Source organism: Manduca sexta, chromosome 14 (genome assembly GCF_014839805.1).
Source record: "Manduca sexta isolate Smith_Timp_Sample1 chromosome 14, JHU_Msex_v1.0, whole genome shotgun sequence".
In the NCBI taxonomy this organism is placed as follows: domain Eukaryota; kingdom Metazoa; phylum Arthropoda; class Insecta; order Lepidoptera; family Sphingidae; genus Manduca; species Manduca sexta.
The window spans coordinates 8,600,823-8,624,766 of NC_051128.1; the positions used below are offsets into that span (position 1 = coordinate 8,600,823).

Consider the following 23,944-nt stretch of genomic DNA (forward strand, 5'->3'; position numbering starts at 1 on the left):
TAGACGATATTATAAAACTTGCATAAATGCTTAATTAACCTTACTAGAAGTAGGTAGATATTAAAAGCCTGGTGGATAATATAACCCACTTAAACCAAAACGACACGTGAATTATTTTCTACAATAAAAAATACTTTGGCAGAATAATGTTGTGCAAATTTAACATCGAATATAGCCATCAAAGGCGATAATTAGGTACACACTGAAGATAAATGTCTTGCAAAAACAACAAAGGTAATCAATAACAACAAAAAATGCAATTAGTTTAATAACATCCGATGCAGAGACGTCGCAAGTGTACCGCGTAACGAGACTCGCTTGAATCGAGTTCGTAAACGACAAAGGCGTCGTCAGATAAGCTTGTACGTGCTGCGGGTCCGCGTGAGCTCGAGCGCAGGCCGCGGCCGGAACCTTGAATACAGCCGCGCGCCTTCCCGCCCGTACAATAATAAACGCTCAGTCCGGCCCGACGCTCAACCGATACTACACGACCGACATATTTTTGTCACATTTCGAACGCGCGCCAAAACACGGCCCCGATCGCGTACTCCTGTGATACTACCCTCGCGGCAATGCAGTGACACAACTGATATACGGATAGTGTATATTGTGATGTTTTGTGCCAACACTCTCAGTGCCATACTCAAACATAAATCTGTCCATAGGTGTCATTATAAAAGGTGAGATTAATACATTCGTATATGCGAAATATTTGCTACTGATATATTTGTATTTAATGTTGTGAACTTTTTAGCAACCTTAGTCCGATTCGTTTGGCCGTAGTACACTTACCTCATATCTATTCTAATGTACAAAAATACACAGGTTTGGACAACTTGATCTGTATTCAAATTAAGCTAGTAGTGAGAGACGCTATGTTTAAAACGTATTTAAGTAATGAAACCAAAATATTAATACCTAAGTTGTGGTTTTAACAGATTCTTCAATCTCAAATTGAACACAGCCTTCAATCTCAAACTTAATCAGGAAGACGAAATGGCACAAAAGCTACCTGGTGTGTTCAATGCTATTTAATTTGAAACATAAAGTAGGTAGATACACTTTGTTTGATACAACAATATAAATTTAATTAATCCTATTGTGATATTGTGCGGTCTACTTATCTCATTATCAAATAAATTAAACTATCGAGTAACTGAATTAAATATTGCAAAACTTTTTGCAATCTAGTTTTGAATCAAAAACTAAAAATTCATACTTGATATTTTGTGTCAATAATTTTATTTGTTATATCCGTATGGAAATTAATCAATCTATAAGATTGCGACAGTATTATTTATTTTCACAATGTTTCGACAAAGTATAACGAATTCGATAGACAAACCATGAAGTTTACTCGTTGCGATGAAAACACGCTTCGTCCGATCAATCAACATCAACCAGAATGGAAACAGGATGTGTCACACAGCACATTACTGCACATTTGCTTGTTCACACAATTGGCACGACTTAGCCAAACTCATTTACAGTCATAACTCACTTTCACTGGCAATCTATCTTCAGTAAAGATTTAATAAAGTTTGCACAACTTATTGCTCGGCTATCGTGCACTAGACCTAAATAAACCTGATCGTGAGATAGCAACTGACTAGAAATGTGACTTAATAATTGCCAAATTACCTGCAATCAAAAACAAAGCCATGTAGGAAAAGTTATCTTGATAAACAGTCTCAAACCTCTCGCAATATGTAACGCTATCTTATCGATATTAGCGGTTCCTATTGCATTAGTACATAAAAGTTACTAGACAGCCTTCGTCGTATACGATACGCTGTTATTTGTATTAAATGAACTTATAACACACACCGCTTTACGAATCTTGCTTATTTTATAACACAGTAGCAATTTTGATCAGTCTTACTACTTAGATCACTTCCTTGCGTAGATAATTATTTTACTGTGTTTCTTAATTATTTTTTTATTGTTAGTATTATTCCCATTGTAGCCGATATTTTGGCAGCAACGATTCATTGATATTTATTACTGAATTTATCTTTAAACAACTATCAATAAAGTTCCTCAATGCCACATTACCTAATATGTTATAAAATAGATACTTTTATTGTCTCATTCAATCAGAGTGGATCTCTGAATCACTAGCTGTGGACCGACGCATTATCCAATTTATAAATCTGGCAACGCACAGTCAAGGTCTATGGACTAATCACCGACCCTCTATAACTAATAAAAATAAAACTCCGTAGTTTTGTAACATTAAACGTACAAAAAGAAATGAAGTGTAAGCGCCACCCGTTAGTTATTTTGTAATGATCCATTATCAGCTATCGTTCGGTTCACATTCTTGAACCACTCCCACGGAACAAGCTCTCCGGTTATGTTTCACTGGACACATATAATTACAACTGTTACTTATTATTAACATGCGAGTTATAATCAATTTCTTATTTAAAGTTCTGGAGGTTATATTATCATTCTTTAGAACAATTTTTAAGTAAGTTACGACTATATTCAATAATGATCTAATTCATAGTAGATATACAAATATTATGTTCTAAGAAATTAAACCAACAAGGAAGTGCTATCTGCCGTATAATGCGAAGGCTAATGTATATAGAAACCTTCTGAATATCTTCGTTTTAAATTTATAAAATTGATAGTTATGAGAGGTTGGGTATTTCTAATGTGTTTTTTAGTCATGTTAGTGTTAAGAATAACACAAGACATAACAGCATTAAACTAATGTGACGTGATGTGTGTTTCATAATTTGTAATATTAATATTATTTAAACAGCAATTAAAACAGACACTAAATGACGTAACAAAAAAAAACGTTGGGTCGAGCACATGAGTAACACTTAACGTGGTGTAAGTAAGTAGTTGTGTGATATCCTCAGGTCTGCAATGACTCATGCGCATTCCAAAATATTACGAAAATTATTTACAAATTCTAAAGTTGTTATTAACGTTCAGGACCTTATTCTCTACTACAGTGTAAACTCGTAACACGGCCATGTTACTTATCTTCGTGAAATTAACGTGGAATGGTATTCAGTATGCCAATTTCCATTGTCATAAACTCGATGAGGTGGGTAACGTGTTTATTATACCAATACAATAAAAATAACTTTCGGCATAGGAAATCAGTCCCAGTATAGTCCTTAGTGCTGATCTTTCTTTTTTACTTACCGTGCCTACACTCAAGAAAGCAACTTCTTCTTCTTTTTGTCTTCCAATTGTGTAAAATGAAATACCCGATCCATTTAATCTTCTAGCTTGCTTTGTGCTTTCTATTACCCCTCTTAGAACGATTTACACAAATTTTAATGATTTTATGTCATTTCCGGATAAGAACCAACGTCAGCATATTATAGATAAATTGTAAGTAGTCGGAAGATGTCTTCTTCAATGGATAAAGCGTATCTATAACCGCTATATATATATACATATAAGATTATAATTTGATAAATAAAATATATCTAAATCACGAGTTTCGGTAACCTTGCAGTAATGCATCGTATTTAAAACTATATTAGTAATTGGAAACCAATTAAGAGGGCTAAAATATCCATATACATAAGCTCACGCCTTTACTCGTAGAGGATTAGACACAGTTGCAACTAGTTCGCCCACATTGCATGCAGCATATTTACGGCTAATAAGTTGATCAAAGGGCTCTGGGACTGGCATATAGAGTCCAATTCCAGCTCCGAGCGGCTCGTGCTGGCTTCTCGAAAAAATCGCATAAAATTTATTGAGGGATTGAACCTAGGACCCCAGTATTTGTACGGCCCATGACTAGGGGAAGAAAAAATACTAAATTTGTGAAATTGGTGGTTAATAATAATAATAATAATAATATCAGCCCTGTATTATATACTTGCCCACTGCTGAGCACGGGCCTCCTCTACTACTCAGAGGGATTAGGCCTTAGTCCACCACGCTGGCCTAGTGCGGATTGGTAGACTTCACACACCTTCGAAATTCCCATAGAGAACTTCTCAGATGTGCAGGTTTCCTCACGATGTTTTCCTTCACCGTTAAAGCGAACGATAATTCACAAAGAATACACACATGATTTTTTTTAGAAAAGTCAGAGGTGTGTGCCCTTGGGATTTGAACCTGCGGACATTCGTCTCGGCAGTCCGTTCCACACCCAACTAGGCTAAATTGGTGGTTAATAGTATAATATAAGAAATAATAGTTAAAGTTTATTTATAATAGATTTTTTTTCGTTTACGTTTCATTACATCGATTTATAAAATCTAGCGACAAAAATCAAATTTATATTATGATTACCAAAGTCCGCGGTCATGACAATTCTTTATGAATTGGAGGATGCAATGTTATTATTTTGAATCAAATTTATTAATCGAAGTATTTAAAGCACACTAATCTATCTATCTATATCTATTACTTATAATAAATCTGTAGAGAGGTCAATTCTGTACATGAAATATATTTCCAAAATAATAACTATCAGGGGGTGATTAGGGATCGATACTGATGCCAAAAATGCAATTAGTAAAATTTTTGTCTGTCTGTCTGTCTGTCTGTATAACCGTTATAGAAACAAAAACTACTCGACGGATTTTAACGAAACTTGGTACAATTATTTGTCATACTCCTGTGCTGGTTATAGTATACTTTTCATCACGCTACAATTAATAGGAGCAGAGCAGTGAAGGGAAATGTTGGGAAAACGGGAGAAGTTACTCCATTTTTTAAGCTTCCGTCGCGTGTGCAACCTTAATGGTTAAAGCTACACAGAAATCACGTATGACGGAAATGTTCTCCTTAAAATTATGTAAAAATATCCCACGACAGCATATGTCTATCTTTTATGGTTGACTCACAATAACACGTGTAACTCCCGATAGCTTAGCAGTTCGAAGCTTTCTCATTATATTTGTCTACTCTTACGTTTATAACACTCTCAGTCATCCCTAATTAAAAAGTTAACATTATTAAATATTCCATAAAAAAAGAATCATAGAAATCGGTATAGAAACACCAAAGTTATACATGAAATACGCTAATAATAAGCCATCATGCGTAAATACTGAATCATGCTATAAGGATTATTTTTGTATATATATAAGGTCGCGAACGCACAGGCGGGCGGCTTGCTTGGCACCTAGAGGCTAGCGAATCACCTAGCGAGTAGCTTCGTAAAACGAACATTCTCGAACGTTCGCGACCGGCTCCATTTTTGAAGTCCGAAATCCACGCGGGCGAAGCTGCGAGCGGAAGCTAGTCCATAATAATATACACTTCAATTAATATCTTACGCCTTATAATTACGTAAAACAATATTTTTAAAAACTTGGTGTTTATAAAATCAATTCGTCGTAGTACATCTGTATAAATAACAATGACCTTTTCCTTAAAAATTGCTTTAGAATTATTTTCATCAATTTGAAATTATATAAGCATTAAGATACTGCGGTAGCTGCTGATGACTAAGTTAATTCCTCTCATTCTGCTGAAAGTTAGTTTATTTAACGCAATGAAGATATATGACAATTTAGTCATCAAAACCAAGAATTTATTACCATTTGCACAAAGAACGGAACAAATCTCATAATCATTAAATTGAAATCCCTTGGGAACTATTATTGTCTTTTTTTTTACAAAGAAACTTTATTACCTCCGTAATATGTATATTTAAAAAACCACTTATATTTTTCATAGCTCAAAACCCAATTAGGGAAAAGGTTTTTCGCAATTACCTAACTTTTATTTATCAAGTTACTTTAACGTTTTCTATATTATACTTAGTTACTGTCACAACGCCTTTTAGACTGTTGCAACCAGAGATAACTTCGTTTTCTTACAAATTGCACATATCAATTGCATTTGTGTTGCAAAGCTATGGCATAATTAATGTTTTGTTAATTACAGATAAATATATGCAGTAACCAGGAAACGAATTGTACATGATATTCTTAACGAACGCTAATATACCAATAAGACAAGACCTAAGTATAAATAATTATGTCTATGACATATTATATATATACCATTTTACCGTGTGATTTTTTTTATAGATTCTTAAAAAATATTGTCGAATCCTAAAACATGTTTATTTCCGCCATAACGGCACCGATCAAAGCCACACGCCGAAGTCGACGTCCGACTCACGTAATAAATCTATTACGAACATAGCTAACATGGAAGTAACCGGAAAATTCGAAAATATAGCGAAAAATTGATGCTAATTTATGTCGTATCACATGAGGCAATGTAAGGTATGGTTACCGAAATGATGTTGCAACTTTTGTGGGATATTTGCTGTTCACAATCAGTTGGCTAGTAAAACGCGTGTTTCCAAAAACCAATATCGTCTACTAGTCTTTAAGCTATTCCAATGGAGGATCGACGCGACATTGTTTTCGAGCATATAGTAGAACTGATATTTTAGCTTAGTATTACGAGAAGTCGCCTGCCGGATATCAACCCCTCTGGATTCCAATAAGCAAAAATAAAGACACTTAACACGGTACATATCAAAGAAGATCGAAAAATTCTGAACCTGCCCAGATATTAAAAGTTCTTCGAAAGGGTTTAAATGTTGTTAGTAAGTTACAAATTCATTTTATTTACATGCATGCTCAGATCACTCTTTGTGCAATATTGCACCTTTGCATTACAGTTACCATTTTGTATTCTTCTCATGAATGTCCACCACATAGTTACGAGGTTTATTTATTAGGTAATAGATGCAACTGTCACGTGAAGTGAACAAGACTGCTAATATAGTGGAAGGCTTGGAAGTGCTAAAACACATAGGCTTCTACAGTTTTTGTATTAAATATTATATTTTGTTTATGAATAAGTACTTTTGTTTTGACTCTTAAGTTCACCATGGCCTAGTTACGATTTACCAGCTAGTCCTTGCCATGTTTATGATTGCTCATGACAGGCGTAGCTTATCGAGGGGTCCACGGCAACTCGATTCTCAAAAAAAAAATCTGTGTCATACCATAGAAGTAAAATAGTATGTATAGTAAGTTCAAGGTTAACATCTCAACATCCTAATTATTTCTCGCTCGTTTCATACGAATTTATAGGTACAGATTATATTAGACGACTGTGTTATAGGTGCCTCACTGTTGCCTGGGGTCAAATATTGATCATCAACTTCACTGGCAATATTATTTCTCATAAAAACTTCAATTATTAATATTATTGTATTTATGTTTCCTTGGATCATGTGCATAACTCGCGATCCCATCGGCATTATAATGCAAGAATCTTTAAAGGAAAACACGATACGAAAACATACGTATTAGTATTTATTGTTATGTGGTTTCCAATGGATATAATTAATATATGCCTCGAGTCGAGTTACTCATGATGATCAGATAATGACAAACAATGAGTAATCCCAAGCCTCTGTCTATTTTGGAGGATAAAACTCATAATTTGTTTAATAAGTATAAAACCATAATTAACAAAGGTACACACGTTTGGCAATTATTTTTTTACAAGTCATTGAACCAATGAATTAAAAATCCTGGCAAGCGGATATGGAGGTGACGGATGGCAAGAGTTAATCATTGTGGTTAGCGCTTTGTCATTTTACAAAATGAGTACTTCCATTGTACCGTGTCATTTGGATTAGCAGTTTATTTGCATACTAAGGACACTTTTTATGGACCAACAAAGATCCCAATGGGCTCATTAAAGTGTTGTGTAGGTTTCTTGTTATTGTTGTACCGAATAACAATATCTCCACCATCCATTAAAATAAAGCGATACTCGGAAAAAAATATTGTTCATATCGTTTATATGCACACAACAACATAAAATATAACGTTAGGTAAAATAATCAAGGAAAACAATATTTTGTTTATATTAAATACCATTGACAATAACTACCCTAATCTTAATATTTTATATGGAATGTAACAAATACGAATTAAGGAAGCAAATGCATATTTTTTGTTCAACAATAATAATAAGCACAAAAACCGCCTAATAAAAGTGTTAGTGCTTTGTCTGAAGTTTCCGCATGCATAAGATTTTAAGTGTTAATCAAACTAGGATACGACATGAATATGCAGATTCGCTTGTCTATAACTTGTAGTTTTGTGTTGAATCTACTGGCCTTTACGTAAATAAATTCAAGAACACCTTATTCAAACACAATTTTGTACAAGATTTAGATTTTTCTGGTCCATTGACATAAGTCTTCCCAGATATTTTCCTTTTATTTCAAAACTTAGTCCTACATTTGTGCCAAGTTTCATCCGAATCTTTTCAACAGTTTTACAATCATCTAAATATTTTCACATTTAATATTACATTACATAATTACAATCGTGGAGTAACATTACTTTATTGTACATTATGTACTAACATAGATAATAATAATTTGAAGTAATGACCATTTTTTTAAATACGCTCTTTATGTAATTTTCCTGTACCATCTAAGTACGCCTCTGTGTATTAAACGTACTCTGGAGTTTTGAAATACATAATATATTCAGTGTCATCTTTGGAGTTTCATTATAGCTAGAGTTGCGACTCCCATACATTACATCAAATACACAGTCAACTCTACATTGGTGACCCCGACGTGATCTTCAAGATGGCAACAAAGCTCCAAATACACAGACAAAAGAAACGGATCTACTGGGAGTATCCGTTCAGGCGCGTATTCCTGACTTCTGGGTAGATGAACCTCGCGCCTGGTTCATCCGGATTGAAGCCACCTTAGCATCGCAGAAGGTGAGCGACGACACATGCCCAAGGAAGTTATAACATCTATTTTTTGGCACAACCTCCGGACAGGCAACAACATATTACTACAAGTGGTCGAGTAATCAATATTCCTGTAAGATTTATGGATTCATTAGGACTCACATTATATATAAGCATATACATTTTTTACATATTTTTACTTTATTCTTACATTTTTTTTTTTTCTTTTTGTTCATATACACAGTGTTTATATTTTACAAAATTTATCATGTGCAAAACAATTCTTCGAATCATTACTATTGCATCAGATCGTAAACAACGCACGGTATCGAGTCGAGTACATGCCTGCTCATGTTTCTGCTCGATCAGCAAAGCGTTCGCGATGGACAGTTTTTGTACACATTTTATGTCTTTTATAATATTAACGTTATAACTTTGAATTATTTTAAAACAAATTGCTTTGTCAAATGTTACCCATCGCGAACAAACTGCGTAACGATGACCTAGATTTTAAATTATTTGTAACATTTTATTTGCTTACTTGGACATTGTCATAAGGTATAAGAAGCATTTATAGCGCTATAACTTCATACGTTATAGACCTCGCGGACAATCCACACTTTACGAATAATCGTAACAATGGGCAAAACTTATAGTAAAGAAGAAGTAGTTATAGCCCAGAATAGCGCAGTTGAAACGCAAGTTAATCAATTTAACATAACATTGATCGTCATAGCATCACTGCTAGTCATCGTGTTAGTTACTACAGTGTGGTTACAATGTCGACGCAAAGTTAAAAGTGGTTAAGAAAAGAGGTATCAATCGCTGCAACGAAAACAAACACCTCGCCACCTGCAGACAGCTACGCGTAATACGAGCTGTATCCTGTTGACGCGTCGAACTTATCGCAATGTTCAACAACAGCATCAGTGTCCAGTGTCTAGCGTTATTATTAGTCAGCGATGAATTTGTACTCGTCACATATTGTTTTTTATTGTACTTATGTGTAGTTATTTCTTTTTTATAAAATTGATTTTATGCGTTGCGTTATTTTTTTTTGTAAAAGGGGGGGAATGGTGTTGGGACACACACACTTGCGCAGCTATGTAAGTGCACGTGCGTAGTTGTGCGAGAACGCTGTGTCACACCATACCTCCCGTATAAAAGCAACGCGCGTCTTTGTTTAATTAGTACGTCTTACGATTTGTTACTATTACCATCTAAGTACGCCTCTGTGTATTAAACGTACTCTGGAGTTTTGAAATACATAATATATTCAGTGTCATCTTTGGAGTTTCATTATAGCTAGAGTTGCGACTCCCATACATTACATCAAATACACAGTCAACTCTACACACTTATTTCATATTATACAGGTGTGAATAAATTCGGAGAGCTACGTAATGCAAAATACTTATTTACCACAATACCGTCGTTGTGTCATATATCACTCGCTTGTCGTGAAACAAACCGCGTTTAACTTTGCGAACATAATAATATATTTATTAGAAACTGAGATATTATATTATCTTTATACCTACTACACATGGCAATATGTCTAACATTCTAAGTATTTTATCAAATCTGCTATATTCGTCAGATTATGAAAGAGTTGTAAGTACCTGTTGACATTCAGCAACCATTTGATTAATGTACAGGCATTTTAAAACATTGGTCGTAAGAACGTAATGTTTCGTGTAAAATAATAGATTAGCTTTAGGCGTTATTACATCTCACAGAAGATGGTTAAAACGACGCGACGTATGGCCCCTACGGCGAATAATTTTGTTTCTATTAATATTTCTTGTACATAGTTATATTTGAACTTAGTGGCTGGTTTAAGATTATCAAGTGGCATGATAGCCATTGTTTTCGTAGACAAAAGTATGATAGGAACTAATAAAGTAATACCTGTAAGCATACAGTCTGAAACGCATTTCGTCTCCTGCTCACTTTAAAAAACAATTATCTTTAAAGTGAGCTCTGATAATTTACCTACTATATTTGAAATTTACCTAGGATATAAGTTTTAATTCCTTTTTCTGAATTACTAATGTCTGTTCCATTATCTTTTCTAATGATAGCCTCCAACGCTCACAAGCGGGTGTTATCGCCCACTTTGAGAAGCAGTGTATTGAGCCAACCAATTTTTCTAAAACACATACAGTCTGATTTTCCATTTTTCTGACCGTAATTCCACTTTACGAAGTTACCATGACGCTAATATGACTTATTTTGAATGTGATATTTTCTTCTGTATTTAGACCAGCTTTTACTCTCGCTCCGCCCACGTGAAAAAGTTCTTAGAGATAAAAATCCCGCTTTATGTTTTCCCGGAACATTGCAAGCAAATAAACTTGGCGAACCGTTGGTGCACGAGTTGTACCTCCTTCCAGCCTTTCGGGATTATTATGTCTATAATTTGAATTGTTTTATAATCTTTATCGTAAATTGGTTTAATCTGAACTTTGATTTTATATTTAAACATTTTTTATAAATCTTATTTGTATTCTTTTTAAACATCAAAACTTTTCTCATAGGTACATATTTAAAGCGACGGTGATTCATTTAATACAATTTTTTTTTACAACTGGAATACTGTAAAAATACCTGTTAATAACAGCACTTCTAAAACACATTATATTTACAGTTTTATAAAGTTTTATTATGGTTAATTCTTAACATTTTTTTTTACTTCCGTGTATCACCATTCTGACTATTCATGAGTCATAATCAAATAAATATTAGTATGTCAGTTCCTACTCATATTTGCTATTGTAATTTAACCAAAGTTGACATTTCCTACCTTCAAAAGAGAACGAAACTGTAAACAACATGTCTAAACTCTAAACTTTTATATAACTTGCAACTATCCTTTGTTGTCAATAAACGGATTGGAAACTACGTGGACAATAACGGTTTCAAATTATTTAGTATTTATACAGTGCGTTGCCTCTGAATTGCACAAAACAGGCGGCTACTTGTGCCAGTAAATCAACATAATATGAACAATTGAAAATGATAGTGTACATTAACTTTATAAACATTGGTACATTTTGTTATATAACTACATTGTTACACTTATATGTACTATTGGTGATGACCAGAGAGAAGAGAGAGATACAACATTTTTTTTAAATATGATCAGTGGTCATGTTATGGAAAACAGAAAACATCAATAAAGCATGTTATAGAACGCTATGTCCATGCTTGGTACCATTATATTTATAAAATAACTTATAAGAGTTACAAAATAAGAACCATAAAACTAAACAAAAATTTCGCACAGAATCGTGAATCCACGAAGTAGATTGCTCTTATTCTCTGTACGAGAGTTCGTGTCGCATAATTTAATTTTGTATAATAGTGAAAATAACACACAAAACAGAAGAAATTACGTACTTGTAAATAAAACAATACTCATTATTTCTAATTGTGGGATTTCGTACAATTACATATTTTTATGTTTTCTTTGGGGTTAGTTTTGGAGTAATGTATAAGTTTATTCCTAGAGATTGTCAATATGATAATTAAATATTACCCCTCGGCAGTCGACACAATTATGCCGGCCTGTTGGAATCGGATATACACAGGCTGATTCCGGAACACGACACACTTTCGTGTAGTACACAACCAACAATCTGCGACGTGTATCTGCGACCTCGAACACGTCACAAAAATTAATAAATTGTACATTACATAAATATGTAAATATATTATTGTTATTTTAAAAGTAACCTATTAAATATTAATTTATTCCGATAATGATCGCATCAGCTGAATCGGATACAGAGTTGAAAATCTAAAACCATTCTTTGCTAATAGCTTAACAGTTGGGTGCGCGCAGACTGATCTGATAATTTGTTATGAAGTGTAAAATTTACAACAAACTATTTCTTCACAGTCTTTATAATCAAGCACACAATCATAATTAGGTACAGTTAGCGAGACTATCTGTTCAAACCAACGGAATTGTCTTAATTCTCAAAACGCGACTATCTACTAACATATCTTATTACAGGACCTTGGCTCGAATACCAACTGTCCGTTGTTTTTATGCCGTGCTGTCATTTGAGAAGGCTATGTACCCGAGCAGAACTCAATGCAAACTTGTTGAAGCCGATCGATGCACGCAAATGTCGGCGTTGTAGCGCTGGCAGCAGCGGGCAGCGGGCGGCCGGATCGCCACCTCAGTACTCGCTCCAAATATTTAATGCCTCACGCTACATGACGATCTACTTTTGTGCATCTATCAAAAACTATTATGTGTTCGTTTAATCGGTTGAGTAGCGGTTATTTATCTTGATTACGAAATGATTTGCATGTTTGATATTTTATAATGGATCGGAAAACATTTGTTATTTTAACGGCGTAATAATAAAATTAAGAACAGAAAATACATTATTTTTAGTTGATTGACCAATATTGATATTCTAATGACGCATTGAGACACACACTCTAATAACTATTTTGCCAATCATCGAATATTACGAACATCGGCAATAAGTGAGTGACGTAATTTTTAAAAATTTATGTAAAATTGAGTGACGAGACGAGTAGGTTGCTCGTCTGAAGACTATCCACGCCTACCTTTAAATAGGATCAATACCAAACTTTAAATTACAATAAGAAAAACAGCATAGCCCCTGTTGATAATTTTTTTTAAGCTAAAAGGAATGCCTCAGAAAGGAATTAGTCTCACAATGTCTATTTTATTATTTTTGACGAAATCTAATAACTGTGTTTACATACTATAATTTGGCGACAAAATACATAAACCAATAATATATTTTTAAAACATCCGGCTAGATGATGTCTCTCACGTGAAATCCTGCAACATACTTTTAAAAACACATTACATTATATGAAAAATATTATGATTATAATTTTAATAATTATTTAAAATGGCCGAAATGTGCCAATTTAGTATATCAGTAGTATAAACGTCATGTTCAAGGTTCACAAACATATTTGCAACATGTTGTAATTTATTAGTGTTAACTTTTTAGTTCAGTAATCATATTTATGCACAATGGATGGCAACAAAGCTTCAAAACGAAGATCATTAGGATATGAAACATTTCTCCATTGCATATGATTATGCATATGAATTTAGTATTATTCTGATACTAAATTCAAGTCGTCTAAGGGTACGATCAATGGAAAAACAATATTTAAGTAATTTTCTATGCCAATGCAAAATCTTATTGTCAGTTTTTTTAAACGTAGGACAAAAATATTTTTTTCAAAATTTTATTTCTATCAATATAACCATTTTCCAAACGCATGACAGCCCTGTATTCCGTTTAACCAAATCAAACGATAGAATCTATTAATCTATGCAATCATTATTATATTTAGCACATAAAAAATTGCTCGCGTGTTAGCTATCGGGTCTCAATACGTGTTCGTGTTAGGCGATTATTTGCTGAGCACTTGATATTCGGAGTAAACCAGTGGCAAGGTCAAGTTCTGAGAAGCTGGTTCGGATCAGAACTGTTGGTTATATAACTGGCACAATTCGATTACAGTTTTAATTATCATTTTCTCATTTCATATTTTATGATTTTTAATTTTAATTTGATATTTACATTAGGTACATATTATTTACAATACTTAGGCTCTATTTCACAAATCCAGAGTAAATTGTACTCGCCACATAAATGTATAAGCCGACCAACTACAAAAGTCACACTGTAATCTATGCTCCCAAATTAATGGAACGAAAATAAGTACCATACCATCTACATTAACTTTTTAATACGATAACTAACAAATAAAATTTACTTGAAACTTGTGAAACTAGGCCTTAATCAATAAACTACTCTTGAATCTTGATATAATACGGTAGATAATTATTTATTAAATAGGAAATATAAAGTTAATAAAATAGACGGCTCATAATAATGTACCTATATGCAAATTAATTACATGTAGTACGATGCAAAATTATAATAATTTACTAATAATAAACAAGCTTCAATATTGTCATTCAAGTGCATAATTTGTACACGTGCAAGTCTATTATATTATTTTACAATACTTAAAAGATTACCAACAAAAGTTGTTTTTTTTATATTTACGAACATATTGCTTAGACCACATTACAAAAGTATTCACCTATGTACAATTTCAACTTAACAAGTCAATTTTTACACATATCTTTATTCTTGCTTAATATTAACGTGCTATAAGTTAACATCTCATATTAATAGACTTTAATTGTATTTATTTCTCCCATTATCCTTTTATGCAAATGCGAATTTCAGAGCTAGATATAGTTACAATGATTCCTTGATGACCCTGCACGCGGCAATGATTGTTATTAATTCAAATTAATTTCAAAACAATGTCGTTTGATCTTTTTATTACACCCACAACTTTAATAATATTGCTTCCTTCCTTTTCTTTTCCTTATCCTTAAATGTTGACAGTCACATCACGTTTCAATGTTTTATCCTCTTTATATTATTAATAATGATATGCAGCACATTTAATAAAATCTCATCGCAGTACGAATGTAGTCATAGTGCAATTGCGCGAAAGCATATCTACTACGGAATGTGGAGTATAGACTAAATTGTAGCATCGGAATGTTTGCCGGCAAACATTCCGATGCTACAGTGGTTAATATATATAATCAATATTTTCTAATAGTAGACTCAGATTGCTAAAACATTTTATGAATGAAAATTTCTTCATTTATAATATATTTTTTTCACACTGCAAAATTGTTTCTTCGTGTAAAAATCGAAGTAACCGTGAGTTATACGTTACCGCTCTTAACACATTTGCAAGATGCTTTATGCAATATCTGTCAGTTAACTTCAGAGTAATGGTAGCTTCATTTAGAATAAACAAGACGGTAAACCCTCGCGTCAAAGGCCAAAAGAGACGTCAAGTTCAAAATAATTACGGATTACCCAACTGGTCGCCCTCTGATTTAATGATTCTTAAAGCATGTTTTATAACTTTCGTAAGTTTTACTTGGACTTTTAATTTGAGATTCAAAACAAGTATTTTAATTTTTTATCTATTTAATGGAAATGTGATGAAACTTGTTGGGTTATCTAAATAGTATAATGGGGAGTTTATACACCTCTTGATATGACGTTGGTAAATATATATATCGTAATAAAAGTATCTTATGTATCTTGATACATATATCATACCAGGTATGAATTATGTGTAAAGTTTGTCATAATATGTCATTAATCTGGGTAAATAACACCAAATGAACTATTTGCGGATGACTGGATGCCATGTAGGAGTTTTAACAATGTTAAGTCCTGGATTGAAGAACGTAATATTTTACAGCCGATGTTGTTATTAGGTATTTTAAACTACTAACACAAATAATTGCTATTTTTTTCATTATTTTAAAATCTCTCATCTAACACTCAAATTAATTCTATAAATTGATTTCTATACAAACCAAAAATTTTTTTAAAAAAACAACTGTAACACATTGACACTAGTACGTTTTGTTTTTGTATGTCTTTAAATCGCTTTGTATTGTTTTTGTAATGAATGAGCGTCGGTGAAGATGATAAACTATATTTTACGGTATTCGTAAACTACACGCCACGCATAAAGACAATTCAAAGCCGTCAACAAAAGAGCATCCATGTAGAAACGCACGTAACAATACGCGTCATAAAAGATATAATATTGTATGTACGTGATCTGAATCTGTTTGGGGGCATACATGAGAGCAAGGTTGAGTCACCTGTAAGAGGCAAGGTGTCCGTACGTCCTCAGCGGCCTCGACTTCGAACGGCCATGACAGGTCCCTCACCACACTTGGAAACCTGATCTAATATGGGTAACATGGCATTTTCCTGGAAGGCACACAGCTTCGAGAATAACGGACTGACCTTGCGTCTCACTTCATTCTGAATACTACTGTTCCGGGTTCATTATTTATTAAATCCGTGACTGAATTATAAGAAAAATATTGGGGCTGTGAATTTGCGCTGGTATTTATGATAAAGGTATTTACTGCAATATGCTGTACTTACTACTTACTCAAATATCACTTGAGTTACGGAACTGGTAATAAAAATAATAAATTAATTCCGAGTAAATACTTTTAAATTAAATGGTATCCGTGGAAGATAAAGGGCAATAACCTACATAAGCGCCTTTTTTTCTTTAATTCTTTTATTCAATACTTTTTGTTGATCCTTCATATTTTTTTGTTTAGTTGATAATGCTCGTACTTACATTATATTTTTCTAGCAATTACGTAGTTGACTGATATAGAAAAACTGAGTAGTAAGTAGGTACTTAATTATTGCAACTACGGGTCAGTTTACGTTTGGGGTTAAAAATAACCACGAGATTATGTTTTGGTACCAAGTATAAGCTGCACAAATAACAACTTTTAAATGAAAATCTAATGATTTAAAAAATTACCTACGTCCGGAGGCATGAATTTAATCAAAACGACAACACTACGTGTCATTTTACATATCACACATATCTTTGGATGAATGCTGTCCGTTGTTCTCTACAAACCATTCTTATAGATTACAACTGCATATTATCTTGTGCCACCTCAATAACTATGTGTACAGGAAAAAAGATGCAGGAATAAACAAACAAAACTACAAAATACCGATATATTGAATTCTTTTAACCAAATGTTTGTTGAAGTTTATGGCGACCAACTGTTTATTTATATAATATAGTATCCACTTTTTAATCTATGTGAAAGCATAACATTTTTACCTGACTTTTAAGGTAGGTAGGTAGGTAATTAGACGAAAAGAAATTGTAATTGGTACCAAAGGTAATTGAACCAAAAAAACTTTAAAATCTACGTGTGATGGTTTATAATTGGCTTTTTTAGTTTTTTATAGACAGCTGTGAGCCGAATATAATAGAAATATTAAATTTAACCACCATTTTCATTCCTACATACCTTACTACACGAATTGAACAAATTATAATTTATTTAAAGACATGACCTCGTTTCATACAATAGCAAGTACAAAACTAAATTATTTGCATCAAAATAAAAACAAGACCGTATCAAATAACCGCGTATAATACACGCCCTTGTAATAGTGAGAAACAAATAACCATACATAACAACATTAACCACAACGAGCTTACCTGTTACGTCAGTAATATTACCGTCTCCACTAGTGTTAATAGACGCCACTTAACAGTTGACATAACGAAACAATTATATACAAAGGTATTCCTGACGCGAGTCGTGTACCTAAGCATAGTAATTAGAAGCAGAAATCCTTCTTTCACAAAATACCTTACCTACTCATTAGTCAATGAACTTGAACTGTGAACCTGTAAGGATATGAATTTATCGCCAATTTTTTTTTAAGTTATTCTAAATTAATCGACGTTTGAAAGGCAACCATATCTTAGCGAAAAAAAAAATTTAAGTAGAGTGCTTTAAAGTCTTGATTTTAAAATGAAAATTCATAACAATTCATCTTTTTATTTTATAAAGATATAGTCTAATACTATTAAAATTGTCCTAGACCTACAAAATTTAGATCAAATGTCGCAAACAAATATGGCGATTCAAAATATTTATATAATTCATTTTCGGTATATTTGTCACTTAGATATGATTGCCTTTGAAGCGTCGAATTATGATTACACGAACCTAATATTATGTCCTCATAAGGATTTCAATACATTTTTACTCCATTGATCGTGACTGTAGGCTTGCAATTTCATATTCCTATCTTAATGATGTAACATTTTGTTCATGTTTCCATTGTTTAATGAACAGTTATTGTGCTCTCTATCTCTTCATAAAAATGAAAAAGTTGTAAATATAAGGAGCCGTTATAAGATATTAATGGTAATGTGAGAATTTTAACTGTTAACTTCTTTATGTGCACAACCAGTATATTTGTAACGGCTCATCTTAATATACAGGAAAAAATAAATCCGTTGTATTTACAATAGTATATTTTCCTGTGACCGCTTTTGTATCTACATGTAACAAGAAACAGTTTAAAAAATAAGCCTTTTGTGAATACTGCATTAAAATTCGCTAGCTCACTGTGACAAGATTCTGTTTTATTTTAAATATAATTAATTTACAAATTTAATTTTAAATATCTCAATTAATACAACGTATTTTTCAGTGAACATTTCCAATAATCCCGAAAAATAAATGAAGACGGAATCAGGGTTTATTGTCTTCTCTAATTTCTACCGAAATGAAAACTAACATACGACTGTAATAATAAGCCAGCTAATTGTTACGTATCCATATTGCGCCTCTTTTATCGTCTCTTGACGTATATTATACTCTTTCTATCGAAATTCAAAGCTTTGCAACTTATTAATTTTTACTGAACTTTAATTTTACTTTCTATTAGAATTATATGTGGTAAGTATATATTTAAAAAAGGTAAAAAACAATGTTTTTTCAAATACCCTAGGTATTATATACTATGTTAAACTTAGGATGACTCCCACGACAGCTGTCATTGAAAACGCGCCGATCAAATTTTGTATTTTTCGGCGGTACAATGTGCTAAAAAAAATGTTATACTTTATCTGTGTAACAAAAATAGTTACGCCCTTAACCACCGTTTCTAAGTTATCCATTTGCTAAAGCAAAGAACATAAATCGATACCAATATTACAATTACGTCGAATTGATTGCTGTCGTCGAAGCTTTGTCTTATGCAGAGGTAATTAATCATGACAAATTTGTTATCATGACCGACTTCAAGAGCGCTTTGCAACATTTGACTAAGTTTATCTCGCCAAAACAATCACTCACCCAATTGTGACATCAAAGGGACCATAAAAAATGTGCAACATATTTGGAAGGAGTGAGTCCGTAACAGAGATAGGACAAAATATATATTTGGTGTTGAGAGAACTATTGATGTCGTATGTGTTTACGTGCATTCTCGCACATCCACTCTCAGATGCGGGTGTGAAATTGTACCACTTGTCTAGTAGGCATTGTTGAATAATAATTATCTCATTGTTAAATTTTCCGATTGGGCAATGTCATCTCATAGCGACAACAGTATATGTACCTAAAACCTTTAACACTATTAAATGAATAAAACCATACTACTATTGATTAATTTCTTTAAAATATGATTAGTTCAACACTATTAATTATTAACCCAAAAACGTGTTTATTCGAAAAAAAAAATAATAATCTGTCCTAATCACCTTTTATAACATGTTCCCATCGCCAGATACGTTCCTTTGCCAGCCGTCACAGGGCCCAAACAAATTTTTTATACTTATAAAATATTGAGTAATCTATTCGTCACTAATAGAACTAACTTCTGGTTAGGTTCAATAAACCACTAAAATCCTAAATACACGATAGACATCACCTATGACTCAGAACAACTTCACAAATTCCAATGTTTTCCTAAATAAGACCTTGTATGACGTAATTATGATTTTATATCCGACAAAATAAAACTTGTACGGAAGTCTAGTTTGGTTTTTCATGAATAAAATATTAAAACATGCACACGTTTTAATTTTATGTAAAAGTATCTCGTTGAGTAAAACATTCTAGAGTTGAAAGTGTGACATATTGTAGCTGTGGTTTATTTAATTTAAATAAGTGAAATGAAAATTTAAATAGTTTTAGTTACGTGAGCCTGTTCAAACCAAACATAAACGCTGAAGAAGGATATTTATGTATTTTGTAATATCAATTAGAGCTACTTGATCGTTCTAGAGTTTATTTCTTTAACTCCGAGTTAACTGCTAACACAGATTTTTTCTTACACTGCCAAGAGAATTTAATAATATATTTTCAACTAAGTAATAGTTAAATAATTAATTATTATACCCCCCGAAAAGTGTCAATTAAGGTAACATTTTTATTCTTCACCTTAAAGAATTGTAAATCAAATCACGGGCTGATTGGTCTCCTTGAAACTACCGAATAATTAACACTTAGTATGACGAAACAATAATAATAAAAAGAATAAGTATCTAATGGTTAAATCGGACGCAAATAAAAATGTTTTAAATCGACATACAATCTATAGATAACTCAAAATAGGTAATTTTAAATAATATTAATTCAAAGCTGATAAGATCTAACACAATAATTGGGTTTTTAATTATTTCTACAGAAAGGCATGCCTCGTTTACAAGTGTTCATTATCCCTTCATAAAACCCAATTAAAATTACAATACATATCAAATAACAAGTTGGTACAATCAAATCTACCATATAATATATACGTTGTATTTATCAATGCGGAATAATTACAAGCTTCATAATAAATAGGTGTTAATATAATTAATGAATCGAGCAATCGATTTCATAATTCCTTAACGACTATCATGACCTTTACAATCATAAAGAGTATTTGAAGTGGTTTTTCAGTGAATCGATTAATAGGGCATTTGCGACCAGTTTGCCTTACTTGTAACCAAGGTTACATTTATAATATGTTTATAAATAGCCTCGTAATGTCTATATGTTGTTTCCGGCAGCACATAGACACAGGAATTTATTTCCGACATGCCACCAGGTAATCTAGGTCAAAACCATTGTGAAATTAGTCGTATCGTAGTTCCTTGAAATAAGCGAGAATGATAATGAAATCAAACAATATGCCGTTCCTCGTAGTTAAAACACTTGAAATATAAATACACAATGCAGAAATCATGAATACTAAATGTTGAAACTCAACACAACACATGTTGATAATTATTGTTACATAATATTAATTTATATAAAACATGTAACTGCAACATTCTTGTACACACTTTAAATAAATTACCAATTATTGTCTTCACAGTGGCACCACGATTACAAGCGCGTTATGTAACAAAACCTTTTTATCGCCTTTGCGTACTTGAAGTAGAAAAAACTAATTTAGTCTAATAGAGACAACTCACGATTTACAGGAGTCCTTGTGTATTCAGAACAAACGGATATTATGATTTTAAACTTTACACTGTGTGCATTCTATTACGCAAATTGCGCAGCTGTATCTGAATATAATTTAATTAATAGGTCCACGTACCTTAATGTGCAATAGCATCCGTTTCCCGAAGGCTTTGAAGTCGGTTCGCTCTTATTACGTCCATTGAGTAACAACGTTGTGACAATTTACGTTTAATATTTTATATGATCGTTACAACCGTTTCCAACTAAAGCGATAAACTGTAGTGTCATTTTAATAGTTTAAGAAACGCTATATAATTTACTGATGATACTTAATAGTAAAATAATGTTTCACGCGATGTAAAGCAATGGTATAATCCATTATTCTACAGAAGAATTCGAATTTAGCAACGGAATTAACGAATAAATCAATCAACCATGCTAATTGGAGTTGAACATTTCAAGCTAAGCAAAATAAATTTTGATTATTTACCTTGCTATCTCAATGCAAAACAATATTTTTCAGATAAATCGATAAGGAATAAATCCCTGAATAGGAGCTGTCAGATGCAATTTCGCAAGTCGCCTGCGCATACCAACTACGACCGATCAAGATACGAGCTTATTGCAATAAGCGTATTTCAGTATTGCAAACCCGATTTATGTTCACGTTAACGAATCATCCAATATTGGAATAGCCGTAAAATATAATGGTTTAGCTAAGTATAGCTTCACAATTCGGAGCATTCACTTTATTAATTGGGTAACTATTTCAAGTAATAGACTATACTAAACAGAATGAAAACCCACAATACCGGAAGAATTATATTTAGCTAACCTTAAAAAAATATGGATATTTCAGTTATATTTGGGTCTTCAGTTTTAACCACACAAGTTAACACATTATCCAAGTTCTTCATAAATTGCGTCAATTTTCTGCGAGTAGCATCGCAGGCATAAAGTTTTTCCGAGCCAAAGACAAACAAGCTACTGATTCGTTTATAAAATGCCACATGATTTAGTATTCATCGATCGACTAACGTCATTCAAAAAACTATTTTGCTAAATGAAATTAAAAACTTTCACCTAGACTGCATCTTATTAAAACAAGTTACATGTTTTAAGTTTTCGTTACGATCAACAGATTATTAAAAGCTATAAGAGATGTTTTACATACATATCTTTAGAGAATGTTATAGTATCTATAGCCAAGTAATGTTTTAGTCATTCACTGAAAACTAACTCGAACAAATTAAGTGATACCCTCAAATCCAAATAAAATAATTTAAATTGAACCTCTAACATCTATAGGTAGACTTGTTACAAGATTTTTTTACGGGGAGCTGGCTTGCATTTCATGGACATGTTTCGTTTTTAATTAGTAATTTTAGTAAACTGACCATTGCCCTGATACCCTAACAATTTCGAATTAGCGTTGTATTTTAGAATATATTATTTTTTTACAATTAAAACCCGCCATTAATAATGCTCATACAACAGATTACAGATCCACTCACAATGACGGCCGGTGAACTAGAGCCTAGAGCCGGCAATTTAACTGAATCTACAATCGAAATTCGTATTCTAATAGTACTTATTATTTACGCCACTTCTGCTATATATTATTTTTAGATGTATATTACCCTATAAAAAAATCAAAATTGGTTTAGTAGTTCCTAAGATTAATGCGTCCGAACAAAGAAACAAACTCAGCTTTATATATTAGTATAAATTATACAATTATCGAATGAAGTCAAATGATGATGCTGATAATGACGATGACATTTATGATGATTTGGTTCGTTTCCAGGCTGGGTGAGCGATGAAGGGGTGGTTCGACGCGTTCCGCGAGGAAGGCGGGCCAACCCTATACGCATATCACAACCGGACGGCGGTGGCGGCGGACGTGCCGGCGCTCGCGCTGCTGCTCGCTGCCCTCACGCTCTACCTCGCCTTCCTCGCCATCTTCCCAGGGATCAGGAAAGAGGTAAGCAACACCTCCAGTGATTGGTAGGTGCTATCAATGGTTTTGAACCGAACCGAAATAAGTTAGCGTGGATACGCATAAACCCTTTTAGTATTAGAGTAGGCCAGTATTCAAGTTTCAAGTTCTACATTTCTATATGACACAAAATGTGTGCTGATAAAATATCCACAAAGAACGATACTCAAACGTGATATATGAAACTATAATTAAGACTAGAGGCTGACCTATGATTCAAGAAATAGTAGAGCCAGTATGTATGATTGCATGAACAGTATAACACATACACACATCATAACTTTTATTCCCATAGGAGTTTACAAAAGCACAACTAGTGAGTGACCCACTTGTGTGTTCCGTCCCAGGATGGCATACAGGGCGAACCTATCCCTACTTCA

General features: G+C 33.0%; 1 protein-coding gene across 2 annotated transcripts in view; it reads left to right on the forward strand.

The window, feature by feature from the left end:
- The window catches only part of LOC115447632 (dual oxidase maturation factor 1), a 62,260-nt gene that overhangs the window by 29,935 nt on the left and 8,381 nt on the right, over positions 1-23,944 (forward strand). The window contains exons 1-2 of one of the 2 annotated variants that reach the window (XM_030174791.2): positions 380-680; positions 23,373-23,549. In XM_030174791.2, coding sequence (XP_030030651.1) covers positions 23,385-23,549 — 165 coding nt within the window. In that variant the 5' untranslated portion in view covers positions 380-680; positions 23,373-23,384. Of the gene's footprint in view, positions 1-379; positions 681-23,372; positions 23,550-23,944 lie in introns of those variants that run through there. The other variant, XM_030174792.2, reaches the window with a different exon arrangement.